At 41.8% G+C, this 22,236-nt stretch overlaps 1 protein-coding gene across 1 annotated transcript in view; it reads right to left on the reverse strand.

Annotated features, from left to right (window-relative positions):
- eys (eyes shut homolog) overlaps positions 1–22,236 on the reverse strand; it is a 292,598-nt gene that overhangs the window by 92,595 nt on the left and 177,767 nt on the right. The window contains 6 exon segments of the mRNA XM_056292252.1: positions 9,591–9,767; positions 15,726–15,988; positions 16,604–16,710; positions 16,910–17,060; positions 19,741–19,832; positions 19,984–20,174. Of these exon segments, the coding sequence (XP_056148227.1) occupies positions 9,591–9,767; positions 15,726–15,988; positions 16,604–16,710; positions 16,910–17,060; positions 19,741–19,832; positions 19,984–20,174 (981 nt within the window).

Below are 22,236 nucleotides of genomic sequence, written 5' to 3' on the forward strand. Positions count from 1 at the left end.
GACGACCCCCAAGGTTGGACTACCCCGGGGCTCGAACCCACGACCTTCTTGCTGTGAGGCGACTGTGCTAACCACTGTGCCGCCCCAGTATTACTCACACACACACACACACACACACACACACACACACACACACACACACACACACACACACACACAAATAAACAAAACAAAAAAAGAATATACATTTCTTTGCTCAAAAGGCCAAAGAGAAGCATAATCACCACAGATTCAACTTAGACATCAATGACGCTCGTCTCATTTCAGGGCAATCGTTCTCAGGGGGGTTAGCTGAATTGTTTGTGAGCAATAAGACGCGTCCCGCTATAGATGCCTTTCTATTTATATTTGGTAAAGAACATGTTCTTTGTCGTCCCCATGGCCCTGTTACCCTGCACTGAGCCTAACGGAGCGTTCGTCCTTTTGTCAGCGCCTGTCACCTATTTTCTTTTCCTAGAGTCTCAGATTTCCCCCTCTCTCTCTCTCTCTCTCTCGCAAGCTGACAAGTGAAGTCTGGAGGGAGACCTGCAGTATGCCACATGGGGTGGGTCATAAAGGGGAGTGGGAAATAAGGAGCAGGTCTGGAGAACAGAATCTGCCGTCTCGACGCACGTCTTTTGGCTCGCTTCTGATTAACTTTGTCTGTTTGATCTCTGGAGTTTTCTTTTCAGCTCCCATCGTCTGATGTGAAAAAGATGGCGCTGTGTAAGCCAGGAACACGACGCTAGATAAAAGGCGCTATGCCCTCGATGTTCTGAACATTCATCTCTCTGCACAGGAAGGCTCGGAGCCCGTGTTCCCATACGCCTTGGCAGTAAAAACATTATTGAGACAGTTCCTCCACTTCTTCTTTGTCTTAGTGTCATTACATTATTATGACACACAGCGAGAATGTGATTAGAAAAGCTCTTTCTTAAAACAGGAGTTACAAGCTTATTCAGAGCCCGCGACATATCACCAGAACAAATACATCAGGGCTGTGGATCGCTTCAAAAAATGTAACTAATTAATTCCCACAATTGGCTGTGATTAACGGCTTTTGTTCTTCGTAAGACTGAAGCTTGTCTTGATGCAAGCTCAACAATCCATCCAGGTAAGACGATCACCGAAGGTTGAATCAGTTCATCTGGACACAGCGTTTACTGACAGATACGTTTCATCACTTCAGCTTCCTCGCTTAGATGAAACATACCCGTCAATACTCGTATCCAGATGAACTGATTCAACCCTCTTTGACGAAAGACTGAAGCTTGCAATAATGGATCATTTCAATGCAAAACCACAGAATCAACGTAGAATCAACAGAAAGGAAGTATATTTAAATTCAAATAACAGTGTTCAATGGCGTCTTTTTAACTTTGAACAAGATTCTCTCCTATGAACTGCAGATTTCCAATAAAACCATCAAGGCCATCAAAATTAGCATCCGTTTAGAAGGCAATCATTTCTTGAATACACTAATATAAATGATAATTAATAACAAAAAATGTGTTCCATGTTCAAGTGCCAGTTGAATTTAAAGTGTTGTGAATTCATGACATTCATTACATGTTCATTAATAATGGCGCATCGCAGAACCCCATATGCGCCCCATTGGCACAGCATAGTAGAACATATGATCTTCTCCATGAGGGGATGAGGGCTGGGGACAAATACAGCCTACTGCTATGAGAAAGTGGAGATGGCCCCACAACAACCAGATATAACAACAGTTTCTTTCCACGGGCTGTCATTCAAATCACACTTACAGCCAACCATGCTGTAGATACTGTACTGTACATGTTGTATATATACTGTACTGTACAGGTTGTATATACTGTACTGTACAGGTTGTATATATACTGTACTGTACAGGTTGTAGATACTGTACTGTACAGGTTGTATATACGGTACTGTACAGGTTGTATATACGGTACTGTACATGTTGTATATACTGTACTGTACAGGTTGTATATACGGTACTGTACATGTTGTATATACTGTACTGTACATGTTGTATATACTGTACTGTACATGTTGTATATATACTGTACTGTACATGTTGTATATATTGTACTGTACATGTTGTATACACTGTACTGTACATGTTGTATATACTGTACTGTACATGTTGTATACACTGTACTGTACATGTATATATTGTACTGTACATGTTGTATATATACTGTACTGTACATGTTGTATATACTGTACTGTACATGTTGTATACACTGTACTGTACATATTGTACTGTACATGTTGTATATATACTGTACTGTACATGGTGTATACACGGTACTGTACATGTATATATTGTACTGTACAGGTTGTATACACTGTACTGTACATATTGTACTGTACATGTTGTATATATACTGTACTGTACATATTGTACTGTACATGTTGTATATATACTGTACTGTACATTGTACGTATACTGGTACGCTCTGTCATGTACCTCTGCCTCAGGCATGTGTGTAAGTAACCTGCTAACATCTATTTCAGCATCCCTGATAAATTCTCTGCACCATTGCACCATATCACCTTTTATTCACAAGGCTTGACTTATATATATATGTGTGTGTGTGTGTGTGTGTGTGTGTGTGTGTGTGTGTATGTATGTATATGTGTATGTATGTATGTATGTATGTATGTATGTATGTATGTATGTATGTATGTATGTATGTTTGTAGATGTGTATTTGTATATACACTCACTGGCCACTTTATTAGGTACACCTTGCTAGTACCGGGTTGGACCCCCTTTTGCCTTCAGAACTGCCTTAATCCTTCGTGACATAGATTCAACAAGGTACTGGAAACATTCCTCAGAGAGTTTGGTCCATATTGACATGATAGCATCACGCAGTTGCTGCAGGTTTGTCGGCTGCACATCCATGATGCGAATCTCCCGGTCCACCACATCCCAAAGGTGCTCTATTGGATTGAGATCTGGTGACTGTGGAGGCCATTTGAGTACAGTGAACTCATTGTCATGTTCAAGAAACCAGTCTGAGATGATTCGAGCTTTATGACATGGCGCGTTATCCTGCTGGAAGTAGCCATCAGAAGATGGGAACACTGTGATCATAAAGGGATGGACATGGTCAGCAACAATACTCAGGTAGGCTGTGGCGTTGACACGATGCTCAGTTGGTACTAAGGGGCCCAAAGTGTGCCAAGAAAATATCCCCCACACCATTACACCACCACCACCAGCCTGAACCGTTGATACAAGGCAGGATGGATCCATGCTTTCATGTTGTTGACGCCAAATTCTGACCCTACCATCCGAATGTCGCAGCAGAAATCGAGACTCATCAGACCAGGCAACGTTTTTCCAATCTTCTATTGTCCAATTTTGGTTAGCCTGTGCGAATTGTAGCCTCAGTTTCCTGTTCTTAGCTGACAGGAGTGGCACCCGGTGTGGTCTTCTGCTGCTGTAGCCCATCTGCCTCAAGGTTCGACGTGTTGTGCGTTCAGAGATGCTCTTCTGCATACCTCGGTTGTAATGAGTGGTTATTTGAGTTACTGTTGCCTTTCTATCAGCTCGAACCAGTCTGGCCATTCTCCTCTGACCTCTGGTATCAACGAGGCATTTTGGCCCACAGAACTGCCGCTCACTGGATATTTTCTCTTTTTCGGACCATTCTCTGTAAACCCTAGAGATGGTTGTGCGTGCAAATCCCAGTAGATCAGCAGTTTCTGAAATACTCAGACCAGCCCGTCTGGCACCAACAACCATGCCACGTTCAAAGTCACTTAAATCACCTTTCTTCCCCATTCTGATGCTCGGTTTGAACTGCAGCAGATCGTCTTGACCATGTCTACATGCCTAAATGCATTGAGTTGCTGCCATGTGATTGGCTGATTAGAAATTTGCGTTAACGAGCAGTTGGACAGGTGTGCCTAATAAAGTGGCCGGTGAGTGTATATACATATATATGTGTATATATATATATATATATATATATATATATATATATATATATATATATATATATAGTGCCATGGCATGAAACAGGCTTGTGCTGTCTCATAAAGAATTTACTTGACTCACTGGATTATTTTGCTCCTTATTTGTTGAGCACTTTCCCTAGCGTTGAGTGTTTAACAAAATTATATATGTATAAAAGTGTAGGACAGAAGGAAAAACAAAACAAAACTACCTAACTAACTAACTAACTACCTAACTAACTAACTACCTAACTAACTACCTAACTAACTAACTAACTAACTAACTAACTAACTACCTAACTAACTAACTAACTAACTAACTAACTAACTAACTAACTAACTAACTAACTAACTAACTAACACACACAAAATAAATGCTGTCAGCAAAGTCCAAAGCCAAAAAGCAGCTGTAGATAGGCTTAAATCTTCATATAGAATGTTCCGGGATTTGGGGCCCCAATTACAATCACTTAGCTCCCTTTTGACTTTTATCTGGATTTAGGAGCAGTCAAAAGAATTTTGCCTCTTGATGTAACGCTGCAATTTTGTAAATAAGGACATATAAAAGCTCCATAATGCAAGATGGGGCTAAACCATCCATTGCTTTAAAAGGAATCAATAAACTCTTAAATCCAATTCTAAAACCAACTGGAACCCGCTGATGATGGACGGGAATTTATGTGACCTCTATCTATTCCATCTGAATGCCTCACTGCTGAATTCTGTACCACAGTACCACAGTCGATTCAAGAAACGATAACTTTGTTGAGCCCAAGTGACCTAATGTAATCATATATCAGCAATAAGTAATAGCAAAGGTACAATAAAGGCTTACTTACTTTACCTAACGAAGAATATAATCTTTTTTTAATTAGTGCAGTGTTTACATCCAACACTGTGATACATTGCCTTACCAATAAAACAACATACTGAACTCAACTAATGTCTTCCAATACAAGGTGGGAACGTTAGTTGGGAGTGGATAAATGGGACAAAGCAAAGGGATGGGGAATCATAAAACGGCGTCATTTTGTCACAGCAATCATTCTTTTTCATAAACGAACCAATAACGTAAATCTATGAGGACACTGACAAGGAGTGACTTGAGATGAACACAGGCACATAGTAGCTGTGGCCAGCTGAGCGATACAAGGCAACCAATATGACAGGGTGGAGGAGGTGGAGCGTTTTAGCTCGCCTGACATCCAGCACATTCAATTCACTTTTCATATTACATCTGATTACTCTCATCAAGCACTTTTTCCAATCTTCTCTTCATCTATCTCTAATGATGGGGATATGCGCTATATTTGCCCTGGGAAATTTACATTTGGTGCTTCTTTTAAGGATACACCATCTTCACTGTAGCATGCCATGCACATAAAGCCTCATTAGTTGGAACTTTGTGGGTGGAAACTTATGAATAGTGATGAATATCCAACGAACAAAGTTATAACACACAATCCAGCTTTGTGTGAAGTATTTCCTTTGAGGTGTATGACACGAATCAAGAATCAAGGTGTTGTTTTTAAAAATACAGCAATGAACCGCTTGAGGAGAATATAGGCAAAAGTGGTACTGAAAGAAATACACAACGTTGTGACCGACAGTTGCATTCCTTAAGGATCACATATAGGTCTGCTATTGAAAGAGTCCCAGGCGTACGTTTAAAAAAAATAAAAAATCAAAGCAAATACCCATTTACCCGGAGGTTGACTAATTCAAGTTGCGCAGTACAATCATTTTGGTGCTCTACTTTAAAAATAAACAAACTATCATGTAAATATTAAGTTTCAAGGGTAGCGCTCAGGTTGACGAGCTAAATCAACACAGCCACTTCACATTTTGAACCATTTTCCACGAATTTAAAGCAACTCAAGCATTGGCGGGTTTTGCAGTGCAGAACCCATTTTGGTTAAATCTAGTTATACAACAGGTAGCTCCGACCGAGCAATCTGATTGGTCAACTAGACATTTAGAAGGAGGTCAGGTCAGCATGACAGCACACCTAGCCGTGCTCAAATGAAAAATGCCTCATCACTATAAATATTACTCTGCCATTGGTACGGACTATACATATTTCCATGGCAACATTTTAACTGCCACTAGGAGTAGAGGTGGAGAAACATCAGTAGCCCACAGTCGGCTACCGGCTTAAAAATGCATGTGAAGTTCGCAGACGTAGCAGCTAAATCTGTCCATGGAAAGATTGTTTGTTTCCCCCCCCCACCAGATATCTTACTTCTAACCTCAACAGCCTCCTGGTGTTCAATCTACTTATGACCTGAGACTCATGAATAACCAAGATATGCAAGATCTTTTTTTTATATCACACATCTAATACATTTGTCCTGCATGGATAATTTTTGACTGGCTGGTGACAGGAAGATGCAGAGGACAGGAAGAAATGGAAACGGATGATCCGCTGTGGTGACCCCTAACGGAAGCAGCCGGAAGTAGTAGTAGTAGTAGTAGTAGTAGTAGGATAATATTTGACTGCAGAGAATTTTGAATGTTTGAATTGGTCAGCAGTCCTGACAGCCCTGCCACCTGGTTAATTATGGAACTCAACAGCTGATTTAGGAGGGCAAATGTAGAATTCACTCATGTAGTGCAACCAGTACCAGCAACATTTAATAATGTCCGTCCATTATCCAAACCGCTTATCCTGCTCTCAGGGTGGCGGGGATGCGGGAACCTATCCCAGCAGTCATTGGGCGGCAGGCGGGGAGACACCCTGGACAGGCTGCCAGGCCATCACAGGGCCTATACAGACTATGTAGACTATGCAGGGACTTCTTATTGCTATTCCACATGAGAACTATGTTTCTGAAGACAATGTAACAGTATACACATACATCTGTGTTCATTAATAATGCCATTATGTTTGGTGAATTTGTCTAATATATATTGCAACAAACCGTTAAATAACCTTACCCCTGCACCAGCTTATCAGCATTTACACATTTACATCCGTACCCAGCATGGTAGCACCCGAGGTCCGGGTTAACGTGCACATCTTGAAGAAAGCACATCTCATGTCTCTGCACGGCAGCAGTACGTTAATGTCAAAACTGGAAATAAAATGTCTGCTTCAGAAGGAAGACGATTCTCTCCCTTTAACATGTTTAAAAATATACAGCACATTTTAAACACATTTCACAACTGTTGGTGGTGTTTTCGTTTGGGAATTATATTTTATCTAAGAAGTCAGAGGTGGTGAACTCTTCTACCACGTGGCTCTATGACAGCTGTGAGGGCCACCCTGTGGTACACCGTCACTGTAGTTCATCAGGTCAGGAGCACGAGCACACAGCACATTCAGACTTATACACTTGACTAACACACGAAAAAAACGTGGCGTAACAAACCAAATATTTTCAAATATTCTGTAGGCGGGTCTTGCCGGAAGGACTCACAGACCTGTCATAACCTCCCGTTTAATAATCTGTGCTTCACATTTCCAGCTGATTTGAATCCCACTTCAACGTTTAGAAATAAACCCATAGAGAGCTGTAGAACCATCAACCTGATTCTCAGAAAAATGGAAATCTATTGTATATATCCTCACTCAGAAATCTACTGTATATATCCTCACTCAGAAATCTATTGTATATATCCTCACTCAGAAATCTACTGTTTATATCCTCACTCAGAAATCTATTGTATATATCCTCACTCAGAAATCTATTGTATATATCTTCACTCAGAAATCTATTGTATACATCCTCACTCAGAAATCTATTGTATATATCCTCACTCAGAAATCTATTGTATATATCCTCACTCAGAAATCTATTGTATATATCCTCACTCAGAAATCGGTAACACTTTAGTATGGGGAACATAGTCACCATTAATTAGGTGCTTATTAGCATGCAAATTAGCAACATATTGGCTCTTAATTGGTCATTATTACGTACTCATTAATGCCTTATTCTGCATGGCCTTATTATACAACCAGTAAGCCATTAACTATGAGTTTTCCCTCTATAACCTCAGAAGTATTGCTTATTAGTAGTACCATCTCAATATGCTTTGCTTAGTATGGCCTTTATAAGGTGGTAGTACCACAAGAAGAGTTATTCTCCCTTACTAACACTTAATGAATATGGTCTGTTCTTACATAACACACAAAACTACACGTGTTCATAGTGTTAAATTACTCTAAATTAAGTTTTTGTTACTTAGAATATGTTCCCCATACTAAAGTGACATCTTGATCACTACTAATTCACTAGTAATTAAGTTTTTTTATGTTACCCGTACTAAAGTGTTACCCAGAAATCTATTGTATATATCCTAACAGCAAAAGGCAAATGCAGACTGGACTAAAGTGAAGTGTTTTGAGAGTGCTTCATCGCTTAAACTTTCGCACTTCAACCTGTCTTTATAAGCACTCACTTCACACCTCATGGGCACCTTAAATTCATTCATGAAAACGGAGTGATTAAACATCTACTACACAGATGGTAAATATTAGAATGCTGTCGACAGTGAACGTAACGGACACTAGTGTCGATAGTAAACTGGCACAAATTAACCTGGAAAAACAAAAAACTCCTTGCAGTCTTACAGTAAAATGCAATATGGGGACTATAAGAGTCTCAAATGATGAAAACAATCAGTGCCTACTGCAATGTTAATGCCTGTGTAATATGAGGCAACACACAACAACAAAAATAATTGGTAAATACTGACTTCATTCATTTCAAAGTGGATAAAACAAGTGGATCACCGGAACGGCGAGCCACATATGTAGTTTTAAATGGTTAGTTAACCAAAACGTCACTGTTCACAGAGCAGATTAACTGTTATACTTTAAGGTATTCTTGAGTATCCCACAGCTGAACTTGCATATTTCATAAGCTGCTTTACACACCGTATACCTTGATCACCAGAAATCTCCACTTGACTTAAGCCATTTACATTTGTTTCTTTTTTGGGTTTTTTCCCCCCCTCTTTTATTTTTCTTCCAATTGTACCCGCCCAATTACCCCACTCTTCCCAGCCGTCCCGGTCTCTGCTCCACCCCCTCTGCTGATCCGGGGAGGGCTGCAGACTACCACATGCCTCCTCCCATACATGTGGAGTCACCAGCTGCTTCTTTTCACCTGACAGGGAGGCGTTTCACCAGGGGGATGTAGCGCGCGGGAGGATCACACTATTCCCCCCCCAGCCCCCCCCAACAGGCGCCCCGACCGACCAGAGGGGGCGCTAGTGCAGCAACCAGGACACATACCCACGTCTGGCTTCCCACCCGCAGACACGGCCAACTGTGTCTGTAGGGACGCCCGACCAAGCTGGAGGTAACACGGGGATTTGAACCGGCGATCCCCGTGTTGGTAGGCAACGGAACAGACGGCCACCCCACCCGGACGCCCCGCATTTGTTTACATTGTCTCTGTAATTGGCAATATCTGTATTGCAATGTGGTTAATCAAAGATTAACTGGTACAACCAGTAAAAGCAATCCTTTTAGTTGGGATCAAAGGTTTCAAATGATGGAGCCCTCGTTTCTGAACAAAACCCTCTAGTGCAGAACACATTTTTCATATTAACTAATTTATTGCTGGCAGGTATGTGCGTTATCATCAAACCTCACCATTGCTTCAACTAAGTAACATCTGCAGCACCTGCAAGTACCATACTCACTGTAAAGGATGGTGCCCTGGGTAGCGCTGGTTTTCACTGTCACATATAGGGCAACAAACATATCTTTGGCGGCAGCAGTTGGACCTCTGCTGACATTGTAAGACTGAAGAAAAGATGCAAGGGGTTGCAGCTCCAGGTAAGATGTCCCAATGAATGATGGGATATATATGGTGGTATCTGGAAAACAGAAATTTCATACAAACATGTTGATTAAAGGCATATTAAGAAGGGGAACAAATTGAGGGAAAGACTAGAACATATAATATACTGTGCAAGGTCAATTACTCTATGCGCGTGGAGAAACTGTAGTCCAGGAGTGACAATTACACCGTCACACTGACATACTTCAGTAACAAAGGAAGACAGGAGATTCAGGGGGAAAAAGCAAGATAAAAAAATAATTGCACCACTATGATGTTGTGCAAGGACAACAAGATTATAGAGGCTTATTCTATACCTGTCCAACACTGACAGTCTGCTTATGCACAGTGTCAGCAGGACCCCGTCAGGACTATATGCAGCTGTGTTGTAAATTGGATGACAAAGGGGGATGGCTTAAAAAAGAGGTGGAGGAGACCCCTGCTCAGGTCATCAACTCCATCAGCCAGTAATGATCTGCTGGCTTTTACACAAAGGACACTGTGCCTGGCAGATCCTGTAGCATATGGTGTTGGGGTGCATGTCACACAATTCAGAAAAGGCCCCCCTAGCTTTAACTCAGGTAGTCCTAGCTTTTCTGTTGAAGATACAATAAAGAATAGAATTAAAATTAAATATGAAAAACCTATTAAATAACTTGCTTCAGAAATCCTACTGATTGCAGACCGTGCAGAAGCTGTAATTAGAGATGGTTCGTGGGTAGGGTGAAAAGAAGAACAAACCGGAGTGCTAGATTTTACTTGGACTGACTTCGTGTTTAGCAAAGACGGACAATGTAACATGGACAAAATGTATTCTCTACTTCCATCCCACTCAAGACATCATCCTTAATCACGTCTTAAAATGTATTATAAGTAAGGACTTGAGGCAATGAGTCACAGAATCAGGTCATGATCAATAAAGAGCAAGTCTGTATAATTTCCTATCACACTGACTTCTTGTCTCATTCCTTCTTCCTTATCTTAAAACCATTTGGCTCAGAACTAATTTTTGTAATCACTTACAGTACATTTCAATTGAATGCTTCCATACTTGACAGAATGCCTCTGGCAAGGTCTATGACCTGCAGTGTCTTCCTTGAAAGGACAATTTGTCATACTTTAGGACTTAAACATTCCCAAATGAACTGGCTTTATCTGGACAAAACCTGAGGCTTGGCCGGTTGCTTGGTATCAAATACTTATTGAACCCCCAGATGCTAGCTGGGATTAGGGCGCAGTGTGCCAAATCTGAAAAAAGATTTATTTTTCATGCCACACTGGAGGGTATTTGAGGTCGTATACATTGAGTTCATTTTTGCTGCTTCTTTGACTTTCTTACAGCGGTGCTTCCTCCTAGAGAGCCTGTAAATAACAGACTTAAGGCTTACTCAGGCTGAGGCTGCAGGATGATCACAGACCTAATCTACCCCAGAAGTGCTCCGACTATTATGTCCACATTTTTAAAACAGGTTATATTGTTTAGGTTTGCAAAGAAATTGCAATTTATTTTCAGTTTCAACTGCAGTATATTTTCAGTTTTACTGTGCCGTGCAGGCAAGGCCTATCTGATGCAAACTCATTTGAACTACAACATGATTAAATTAGTCCCAATAGTTGAGCACGAGTCCCCATGTAACCTTTAGCATTAAGGTGTATTTAGGGCGTGTGTGGGCAGGCTCCACTGTAGTATTTAATTAACTATAACAAGGCAATGTATGAACTGCAGTTTTACTTTTGATGCTCTCCATATTAATTTCTATGGTGTGGCTCAAATAAAAGTTTATAAGCACTTTTAATCGGGGAGACTGCTATGAAATGGGTGACCTGTAGAGTATCATTATTAGGGTCAATTTATGTATTTGAAAAAAGAAAAAAAAGTCCAGGGTTTAACTGTACAGTGGCATGTGATTCAGGACCAGGACAACATTGTTTACAACCAATTAGATTGGTCAGAACACACAGAGACACATACACACTAAAATATCCATCATGTGCATATCGTATGACATGTTTGGGGCTCAGCATTGCATGTAGGTCAAAAACAAGAACAAACCATTAGTCAGTGCACAGAATGACATATCTGTAATTAACACAGAGCAGAGGTGACTTGCTGTATTACCATTCACGTCTTGTGGCTATCACTTAATTTGACATGAAGTGAGAAGGACACTGTTGTCACCCTGCAAAGCTGCTGTAGTAATACACATTCAGAGCCTTTGTCAGCATGTAAACAGCCTCCAGACTCCTTCTCCTGGGTATGAGAATTACAGCTGCAAAACATGCAACTGGGTAAACGCTACCGTGAGACTGTGCTCTGTTAATACTGAGACACTGAATTGCTTTTGGAGAGCATCAATTCCTCTAGCTCAGCAGAAAGACCAGCATAATGCCAGCACCGGTATTTAAAGAGAATTTTACGAGTGTGACGAGCCAAAGGATGAGCAGCAACTCAATTTATGGTGATGGAAGGATCAATAGGGTAACTTCAACATTGTTTTCACAATGATTCATGCAAAAACACAAATGCAAAAATGTTAGAATTTATTCCTTTTTTTATTGTTCAGCTGACCCTTGAAACAATTACCTGATCAGCTGCACTAAAATCTAATCTTTTTATTGGGGATGGGAATTTACTGTGACGCATGCCTTTCTGTTGAACACCACATAAATTCAGGCTCTAATGCATCTGTGAGCATTCTGGGTTAAACTGCGATCTGCTGGGTTTACTGCGAAGCTTGACAGATGGCTCAGGCACTGCCTCATGGAAAATATGTCTGGGCAATGCTTAGGGTGCTCAGCTTGCAAGTGCTGATGCTTTAAACCACGGTAAGCTTCATTATCTGATACCTGAAAGTAATCAGATAAAAGTCTATTGACTTAAAAAAAAAGGCTTCTAAATTTTTGGCTTTGCAAAATCTCTCTCCATATGGCATCACCATCATCATCACAACAATTTGAAAATGGAAAGCAACGCCTAGGTTGTGGGTGGGTGGGGTGATCATATGACACCTCTCATGTAGGAAGAAAAACCAATGAGAGGCTGCAGCACCAAATGTGGAGTCCCTGCTGTTTTACAAATGTGCCTGGAGAGACGAATAACATTCAGCAGATTATTCAATCATCTGCAAATTAGCCATTTCAAAACACATAGTGGTGTCAAATGAGGGTGCAGGGTTCATAAACTCAGCTCAGGCCAGAGCTTTGCCAATTTCTGAGAACATTATTTTAGAGAAACATTCGATTAGATTTTCATAATAAAACTACTTTATCAACATAACTCGCGAGGAGGAATTGTACAACACAAGATCAACTGAATATGCTGTATATGTCATTTGCTGATCACTTCCAGAGCGCCCTACAGTGCCGGCAAGTGAATTTTTACCATCGCTGGTCCCAGCGGAGAGGAAACTGTTGCTCCTGCAGAATCAGCTGACGGCTCTATTCTCTCTGCTATACATGAAAAAGGGTGCACTGAAGTTACTGAAACTACAGTAGTTCTCCATTGTCACAGAATGTAACAGAGAACTATAGTGTCATCACTATTCATAATAGCTTGTTTTTAGAATAAAATGATATCAATAACTGATGCTGCGATTATTTGCATTTACAGTCTATTATAGTCTACAGTCTTGACCTTAAAACTGATGACACCACTTCCGGTGCGGGAAGATGGCTGCACGAATTCGCGTTTGCAGCGGCCTCACCCTGTGGCAGTGTCGGAAGATGGCGGCATGAATTCACGTTTGCAGCGGCCTCACCCAGTACTGTCCATGCAGTGTCTTTGTCCACGTCTAAGTTTTGTCTTCGTCTGATAGCTGGGAGAGCAGGGCAGGCTAAGCTACCTGCTAGCCCATGCAGACCGGCAGTTCCAATAACACCGAGGGCGGGCTGGCAGCGGCCTCGCCTGGCGTTGACTGTGGTGTTTTTGACATCGTTGTGAGAAGCGCGGGGAGGTGTGTCGATGGTGTCTGACTGGGAGAGCTGGTGCTGGATCGGCTGGGAGAGCTTGGTCTGCTTTGTCCGGTGGGCCTGGGGACCACAGCCCCTGCCCGGAGCTGCGCCCGAGAAGGAAACGCTGAGGGCGGTCTGACAGAACGGGCTAAGCTAACTGCTAACCCATGCAGACCGGCGGTTCCGACAGTCATCCTGGCTGGCGTTTGTTCCCTTGGACAGTGATTTTTTGTTTAGTTTGGATAGATGTGTTAGTTTGGGTATGTGTGTTCTTGTAGTTTTTGGATGTGTTTTTGTGGTTGTGTTGTACTGCTGTGGGCTGGGGGAAACGGCATTTCGTTTCATTTACCCAGTGCATGAAGTGAAATGACAAATAAAGCGTTCCTGATTCCTGATGGAATTTGAGATCAACTGTACCGTAATCATAGATATATAGCAAGGATCAGATTAAATAAATATATGTAATATAGCCATCTTAGTAGCGATCTACCAACCAATCTGATCTGTGCTACAGAATCAGTTAGCTAGATAACATGTGGATGCACCTGACATTTACACTGCAGCTATGTACACATCTTGCTATCCGTGCTATATATTACATGTGATCTAGCCTGCATGCATTCCAGCAGAGAACTGTGCACAATTCATAACACATACCACTAAATAATACTACCTCCAATTCTTACTGCCATTGTCAATGAGAAATTATAATAATAATAAATGCAATAGTTCTCTAAATGCAAAAATGTCAGATTATGATGATTAAAACGTGGACTTTTGACTTGATTGAATGCCTGGGCTGCTTTTTGTTCTGTTTAAGTTATAAAAAGTTAGATACATATGCCAAAATGTAAGACATCGACGTGCATACAAGTCACGGAATTAAATCCAAGCATTTTCTTCTAAAGCTTTGTACGGAGTTGTTAACACTATGTTTTTTGCCAGCAAAGGAGGGGGAGGATATATAATGGCTGATAACAGGGCAGACCATTGTAAGTAAACGAAATTTCAGAGTACAACTAAGTGATAGCAAGAAGTCACATCAAACTAATAAACTTAGTAACTTTCAGTCCACAGCCACTCGCTCTGCCATAATGAGACTGTCAAACGTGTGGACTGCTGCAGGTATCCATCAGCACTTGAGACGGATGTTGGGAAAGTCTGGCAAAGTTTAAATTTTCAGGTTTCATTGGGTGGTACAGGTGAGCACTGATACACAGCCATAGCCCAAGCTTCTTACATGGATCCATCATTTCAATAATTGTATTGTGAATAATTTACACCACTCCCAACTCCTAACGCAGCGGACTCTGTTCTGCTGCACAGTGAAACCTGCTCCCCAGAGAGGCTCGCATGTAATATTAAGCACCATCATTTGTTGCTTGGCTCTTAATGATACAGTACCACTGGGGAGGTCACAGTACAATAGCTTTTGAAGAGAAAATGACAGTTTATTCCCGAAGGCTCTTTAGAGATTAAAACTGTAGGTAACTTTGGAGAAGTGAGCAATTTTGACACAACGCCCAATCTGCCTCCTCCTTTCCTCTTGTAACCCCTCCCTGCAAACCAGAGTCCTGTGGGCATGAGTTTGTCTGTCATAACTGGCAAAATTCATATTATCATTGATAATCTTTGCATGTAAAAAATGTTTTTCCCAGCAACTCTTTTATTTATACCATTGTTGTGAAGTGCTGTTTTGCTAGTAGGTGAAGTATTTATAAAAATCGCCGTATCGTAAAGAACTGGGCTACCCTGCATGTGCCCACAACACGATTGGCATTGAGTTGGGAACGCCCCTTAGCGGTGACTGATTGTTTCATTCGGACCGAAAGAAATGTTTTGCGAATCAGAATACAACCCCAGGAGACGGGATTTTTTTCACAGTACCATTAGTTGATGGATACCAGTCGGTATACATTTTCAGCAAATATGACAAAATGGTGTTGAAAGACAGCTACCTACAGGAGCTTTAAAGACAAAATAAAGAAAATACGTGGACGAGTGTAAACTCAAAAAAAAAAAAAAGAAAAAAAATCACACCCACCTTTCTCACAAAAAGGTCCAGTGAAGTGGAGGGGGCAGTCACAGGCAAATGGCGCTCCACCGGCCTGCTGCTGTAGCTGCTGACATGTTCCTCCATTGCGGCAGAGACCATTGAGGCAGACTTGTTGTGAAGGCAGAGTAAGATTTGGGGACTGGGTAGGCCTTACCAATGACGTAGTCACGTTCATGGTGTCGGTAGATTGGCTTGTCAAATCCAAAGAACTTGCGGTGGAGGCCTCTGTGGCATTCGCGTGCAAGATATATCTGCAACGGTGATCCAACAAATGGAATGATGAATATTCAAAAAGCTGGAATACCTTTTGCATGGACAGAGTGGGACAATAAGTATTCAGTTTTCCATGTACCAAAATCTGAAAATAAGCATGAAAACATGTTCCTGTTGCAACTGTTTGTCTCTAGGTGCAGGGAAAATAATTTCATGGTGTTACACAAACAGTCCCTTGGTAGTCTAAAACATTGTGTGTGTATGTGATATGCTGATAACTGAAGGGTACAAGCAAGGGATCTCAGAGAAGGGATAAAAAAAAAATCTGTGAAGGAATGTAATGAAACTGTACTGCAATTAATGCATTAATTAACTGATAATGTATGCAAAATGGGGTTTTAAAGGTACTTCCTAATTGCTTTTTTTCTTTTATGGATTCAGGACAGACCTGATTTGCCAAATTTGCTTACCTTAAATGGTCTCACAGATACCACTCCACAAAATAATAATTGTGAACACGGCTTTTTTCTGTCTACTGAGCTGATAAAGCCTTTAGGCCTCTTTGTTGATGTCACTGAGAAATGTACTGTGGAAAATAATTGTGCTGGATTATAAAACTTGTTCCCAAAAGAGTTTTTTTTATATCCATTTACCTGCACTGGTTGCTGCTGGTGATAGCATTGGATGTGTGGAATTCCTTGAGGTTATTAATTTCAATTATTTCAAGGCAACCAGTGTAGTTGTGAAAAGGCTTGGCTCCCTAAGAAGAACAAAAAAAAAAACAACAAACCAAAACAACACTTTTTGAACTTCTTTTTCTTAATTTGAGCAGTTTGGCACGGTTCCATGTGAAACCACATTCTTTTCTTTTTACCTATATTAAGATTGTATTATCTTACGTCACCACAACTTCACCATCCTGTGATATCAGCAGTTTGCCAGTCAGGCTGCAGTCTCACCTGATTGGGCTGATATCTTTGGGGCAGACCACCGACAAAAATGTGGTTTGTTCTTTGTATCATGAGTCCTGACCAGTAATTACTTGCTGTGCTTTTGATTTTATCATAGCCAAGAACAGTCACCTCTGCTTCACATGGGGTGAAGTACTGCCTGTGAAGGAAAAAAAGAAGAAGAAGAAAAAAAAAACAGTTCAATGAAAAGGGATCCTCATATTTTGCTACCTAAAATACATACTTTTAATAATACCAATTGATGATAATGATCCCCCCCTCCTCTTTTTTGATATCTTATATGTCTTTGATTAGCTATTTTGGATCACCCTGCAGCCATTCATCCCTTTCAAAAACTAATTATCCAATCTGGAACAACAGAGGAGAGCAGATCATTACCAAGGTGCAGATGCTGGATAAAGTCTCTGCAGCTCGAGGGTATTCTGACCACAGATGCACATGCGCTCTCCTCTCCAGCGTCTACCCATAGCCCCCGTCCCCTACAGAAGAAGCTAGGGGGGTCCAGGAAGCAATCTAGGCTGATTTGCTAAGCTTGTACTTTGCAGGCTGTTGCATATGCTTTCTAAACACTCGGGGCACCGACTTGAAGCTCTGTAAGTCCTTCCTCCAGAGCCGGTGTGGAGAAGCGGTTAATTTAGAAGCACTCTGCCAGAGCGGCCTGGCCAACAGCCAGCGGGCACTGTGCTCACTGTCCTTGAGAAGGTAGCCCCAGTGGATTTCTATTTAACATATTGAAAATCGCCTGTGACGGGAAGATGTATTAAAAGCCCATAATGAGCTGGGCAGTGACGTAGAGGATGGCCATATTGTTGTAGCTCTGGGTCAAATCAGACAAAGATGGACGGACTCAACCATCACACAATTACAAAGAATTTGCTTTGCGACGGCAGGAATCATTTCTCCATACTCTGTGCCCTCTAATTATGACAGCTCTCTTTCCTGGCAGGTCTCTTAGGGGCTGGTATAGTACATAATAATTGATTTTGACTGCTGTTCAGAATTTTCTTTTGGGGGGCGGACAAAACCCAGTGACAGAGCTTTGTCACCCCCAAGAAGCTGCTTAGCCATCCTGCAGGTTTCTCTGGACGGTTTAAGCAAGGTGTTTTCCAAAAGAAACATGACACTTTAATCAGCCGTTGGACTTGAAAAGCAATTCTCAGAATAAGTATCACACAGGACAAATCATTTTTTCCGTTATAAAACTTTTAAGTCCAAACTATTTGTGTCTTTAAGATTAGTCTATAACATAAAAAAGTATTTTAGTCTGTAAAGAAATGGCCTCATCTCAAGACTGTTACAAAGCCCTCGACTGCATTGCACCATAAAGTAAACACAGATTTGACATCGCCCGAACATCAGCGGCCTTGTTAGAAAGCCTACATAGTAATAAGTGTACAGTATTTTGCGTAATAGTTCTTCCTGTCCGCTGCCTTATGTTTAGGTTGCTCGGTTATGGCGGCAGTTTACTCTGCTCCATCTAAGGGAACTCTCCGCAGCTGTTATTTACAGACCGTCCCTGAACACATCGGCTGCCGTGTCACGATCCGGTCACGTGACGTCTAGTTCAGTTTTTGTATGTGCGGCTGATGTTAAGACGGCAGTGTTTTTCTTCTCGTTTTCGCTATTCACCTATACGACCTCTGTTTATTGCTGTGCGTAATTGCTCAGAGGTATGTACTGATATTTATAACTGCAACAAACTAGACGTTGGCGCGATTATTCGGTAACTGCACACATCTCTGCCAGTAATTTCTCTACTTTACAAGCATCACGGGGGTTGGTATGCTAGCGGTGAATTGTTGTTGATAAATCTGATTAATAGTCCTTATCTGCATATGATGATGATCTTAATATACTGACAGCGTCCCCTTGCGTGTATCACTGTTACAGACCACAGCCTAAATCAAGGGTCCCCAATTACTTTTCATAGCGGGCCACTTTTAGGGCCACGGGCCACTCAACCTCCAGCAGCATGTTGTTCGTTAGTTTGTTTCGGTGTCGATACGTTGCAGGTATTATAATTTAAACAGAGGTTTTTCGACATATTACTACCCTTACTTTTACTAAGAAATTAATTTTTTTTTTTTGGTAGGGAAATAAAAAAAACATTCTTCCTTCTGGCATTTCTCCAAAAATTCTCGCGGACCATAAATCAACCCGTCACGGGCCGGACGTGGCCCGCGGGCCGCCTATTGGGGACCCCTGGCCTAAATTAAAGCAGCATAACTGGGGAAGTCCGTTTCCCTGTTCTTTAATCGGGACACACATCTGTACCTTGAGCCAACTCCAACCACCAGCTTCCCTGAGACCCCAGCTCCTTGTTAGGCCTCGTGAAAACCTCTACCTCATCTGTAGCAACCTTTGGGTCCAGAAACTAAAACACAATCCTTCTCCTGTCAGAGTGAACCGAATAGGTCTACAAGTTAATTGCTTATGGGCTTGAAACAAATACAAACCAAGATGGAACAGCATCAGAATTAATCATTTAATTGATTTTGTCCTCTGCATTCAGCCGTTCCATTTTTTATCGCTTTTCTAATGTGAAGTTGAAATGCAGAGTGCAGGATTACTTGTGTTCTCAGTCCAGCACTCGTCATGACCAGAAACCCACAGACATCAAGTCCGTGATCACTGGAGCCTCTTAACACGTGCAGTCAACTGTACACAGTTCACCTCAACATCTGGTTGTGGTTTGTGTTTAGATCCATTACATAGACGATGCATGCAATACACACAGCATACAGTTTGACAACGCAACTGAAAATAAAATGGTCATATCTTGTATTCACCCAAAAAATAGAAAATAAAGATCAACCTACCTGACATTAATAACATAAACCTTGCCATCATTGACCTGAATTGATGAATTGATCCTTATAACCCCCTCTTCTTGATTACAGGAAAAGGAATACTGAAACGTTCGAAGGAGAAAAACAGCGTTTTTGTGATATCATACACTACTACACACAACATGTTTGTACTACTGCCCTTGCAGGAGCAGCAGGTAAGGGTTACAACACACACAGACGCACACACCAAGACACATCCGTCAGAGTTCTTACCTGTAAGATTCCATCTAATATAAAGAGTTTCATGAAAAAAAAATCCTTGCTCATTGGTCCTTGGTCAACATAGAGGAGGGTACCGTTGGCCACTCGAGTCTGGATCTTCACTGTGATATCAGTGAGTGTGCCGAGGTCTATGCCCTCAAACACATGGTACGCATCCCCAAAGTACAGGACATAACTTGAACCTTGAAGATTGAAAAAGAAAAATATGGACAGGAAACATAAGAACACAAATAGCAAAGAAGAATGCAAAGCGTTTCATGTATTCCTGATGTGAGTTCATTTTGGCTGTTGCTCAGGATTGTGCGTGCGAAAAAACACAAACACAGCGGACACTAACTGTCACAGAGGCTTACTGTATTCCCCGGATTACAAGGCACATCGGAGTATAAGTCACACTCAGCAAAAAACACGTTGTTGTGAGGACAAAAAAAAACCCAAAACACAAGTCGCTTCAGTGTATAAGTCGCACTTACATGGTACACTATTGTCAGTTGAGTCACAACATTAAACAGCGCTATCTAGTGGCCTTAGTTGAAATGCAGTGTATCAATCCGATAACCCCCCCCCTTTTCTCCCCAGTTGTATCCGGCCAATTACCCCACTCTTCCGATCCATCCCGGCCTCTGCCCCACCCCCTCTGCTGATCCGGGGAGGGCTGCAGACTCCTCCGATACACGTGGAGTCGCCAGCCGCTTCTGTTCACCTGAAAATGTGGAGTTTCACCAGGCGGAGGTAGCGCACGGGAGGATCACACTATTCCCCCAAGTTCCCCCTGAACAGGCGCCCCGACCGACCAGAGGAGGCGCTAGTGCAGCGACCAGGACACATACCCACATCCGGCTTCCCACCCACAGACACGGACAATTGTCTGTAGGAATGCCCAACCAAGCCGGAGGTAACACGGGGATTCAAACCGGCGATCCCTGTGTTGGCAGGCAACGGAATAGACTGCTACGCTACCTGGATGCCCCAAAACCATCTGATAAAATTACTTTGTGTGTGTCTGTGTATATATACACTACCGTTCAAAAGTTTGGGATCACATTGAAATGTCCATATTTTTGAAGGAAAAGCACTGTACTTTTCAATGAAGATAACTTTAAACTAGTCTTAACTTTAAAGAAATACACTCTATACATTGCTAATGTGGTAAATGACTATTCTAGCTGCAAATGTCTGGTTTTTGGTGCAATATCTACATAGGTGTATAGAGGCCCATTTCAAGCAACTATCACTCCAGTGTTCTAATGGTACAATGTGTTTGCTCATTGGCTCAGAAGGCTAATTGATGATTAGAAAACCCTTGTGCAATCATGTTCACAGATCTGAAAACAGTTTAGCTCGTTACAGAAGCTACAAAACTGACCTTCCTTTGAGCAGATTGAGTTTCTGGAGCATCACATTTGTGGGGTCAATTAAACGCTCAAAATGGCCAGAAAAAGAGAACTTTCATCTGAAACTCTACAGTCTATTCTTGTTCTTAGAAATGAAGGCTATTCCATGCGAGAAATTGCTAAGAAATTGAAGATTTCCTACACCGGTGTGTACTACTCCCTTCAGAGGACAGCACAAACAGGCTCTAACCAGAGTAGAAAAAGAAGTGGGAGGCCGCGTTGCACAACTGAGCAAGAAGATAAGTACATTAGAGTCTCTAGTTTGAGAAACAGACGCCTCACAGGTCCCCAACTGGCATCTTCATTAAATAGTACCCGCAAAACACCAGTGTCAACATCTACAGTGAAGAGGCGGCTGCGGGATTCTGGGCTTCAGGGCAGAGTGGCAAAGAAAAAGCCATATCTGAGACTGACCAATAAAAGAAAAAGATTAAGATGGGCAAAAGAACACAGACATTGGACAGAGGAAGACTGGAAAAAAGTGTTGTGGACGGATGAATCCAAGTTTGAGGTGTTTGGATCACAAAGAAGAACGTTTGTGAGACGCAGAACAAATGAAAAGATGCTGGAAGAATGCCTGACGCCATCTGTTAAGCATGGTGGAGGTAATGTGATGGTCTGGGGTTGCTTTGGTGCTGGTAAGGTGGGAGATTTGTACAGGGTAAAAGGGATTCTGAATAAGGAAGGCTATCACTCCATTTTGCAACGCCATGCCATACCCAGTGGACAGCGCTTGATTGGAGCCAATTTCATCCTACAACAGGACAATGACCCTAAACACACCTCCAAATTGTGCAAGAACTATTTAGAGCAGAAGCAGGCAGCTGGTATTCTATCGGTAATGGAGTGG

The sequence above is a fragment of the Lampris incognitus genome, chromosome 13 (assembly GCF_029633865.1).
Source record: "Lampris incognitus isolate fLamInc1 chromosome 13, fLamInc1.hap2, whole genome shotgun sequence".
Taxonomy (NCBI): domain Eukaryota; kingdom Metazoa; phylum Chordata; class Actinopteri; order Lampriformes; family Lampridae; genus Lampris; species Lampris incognitus.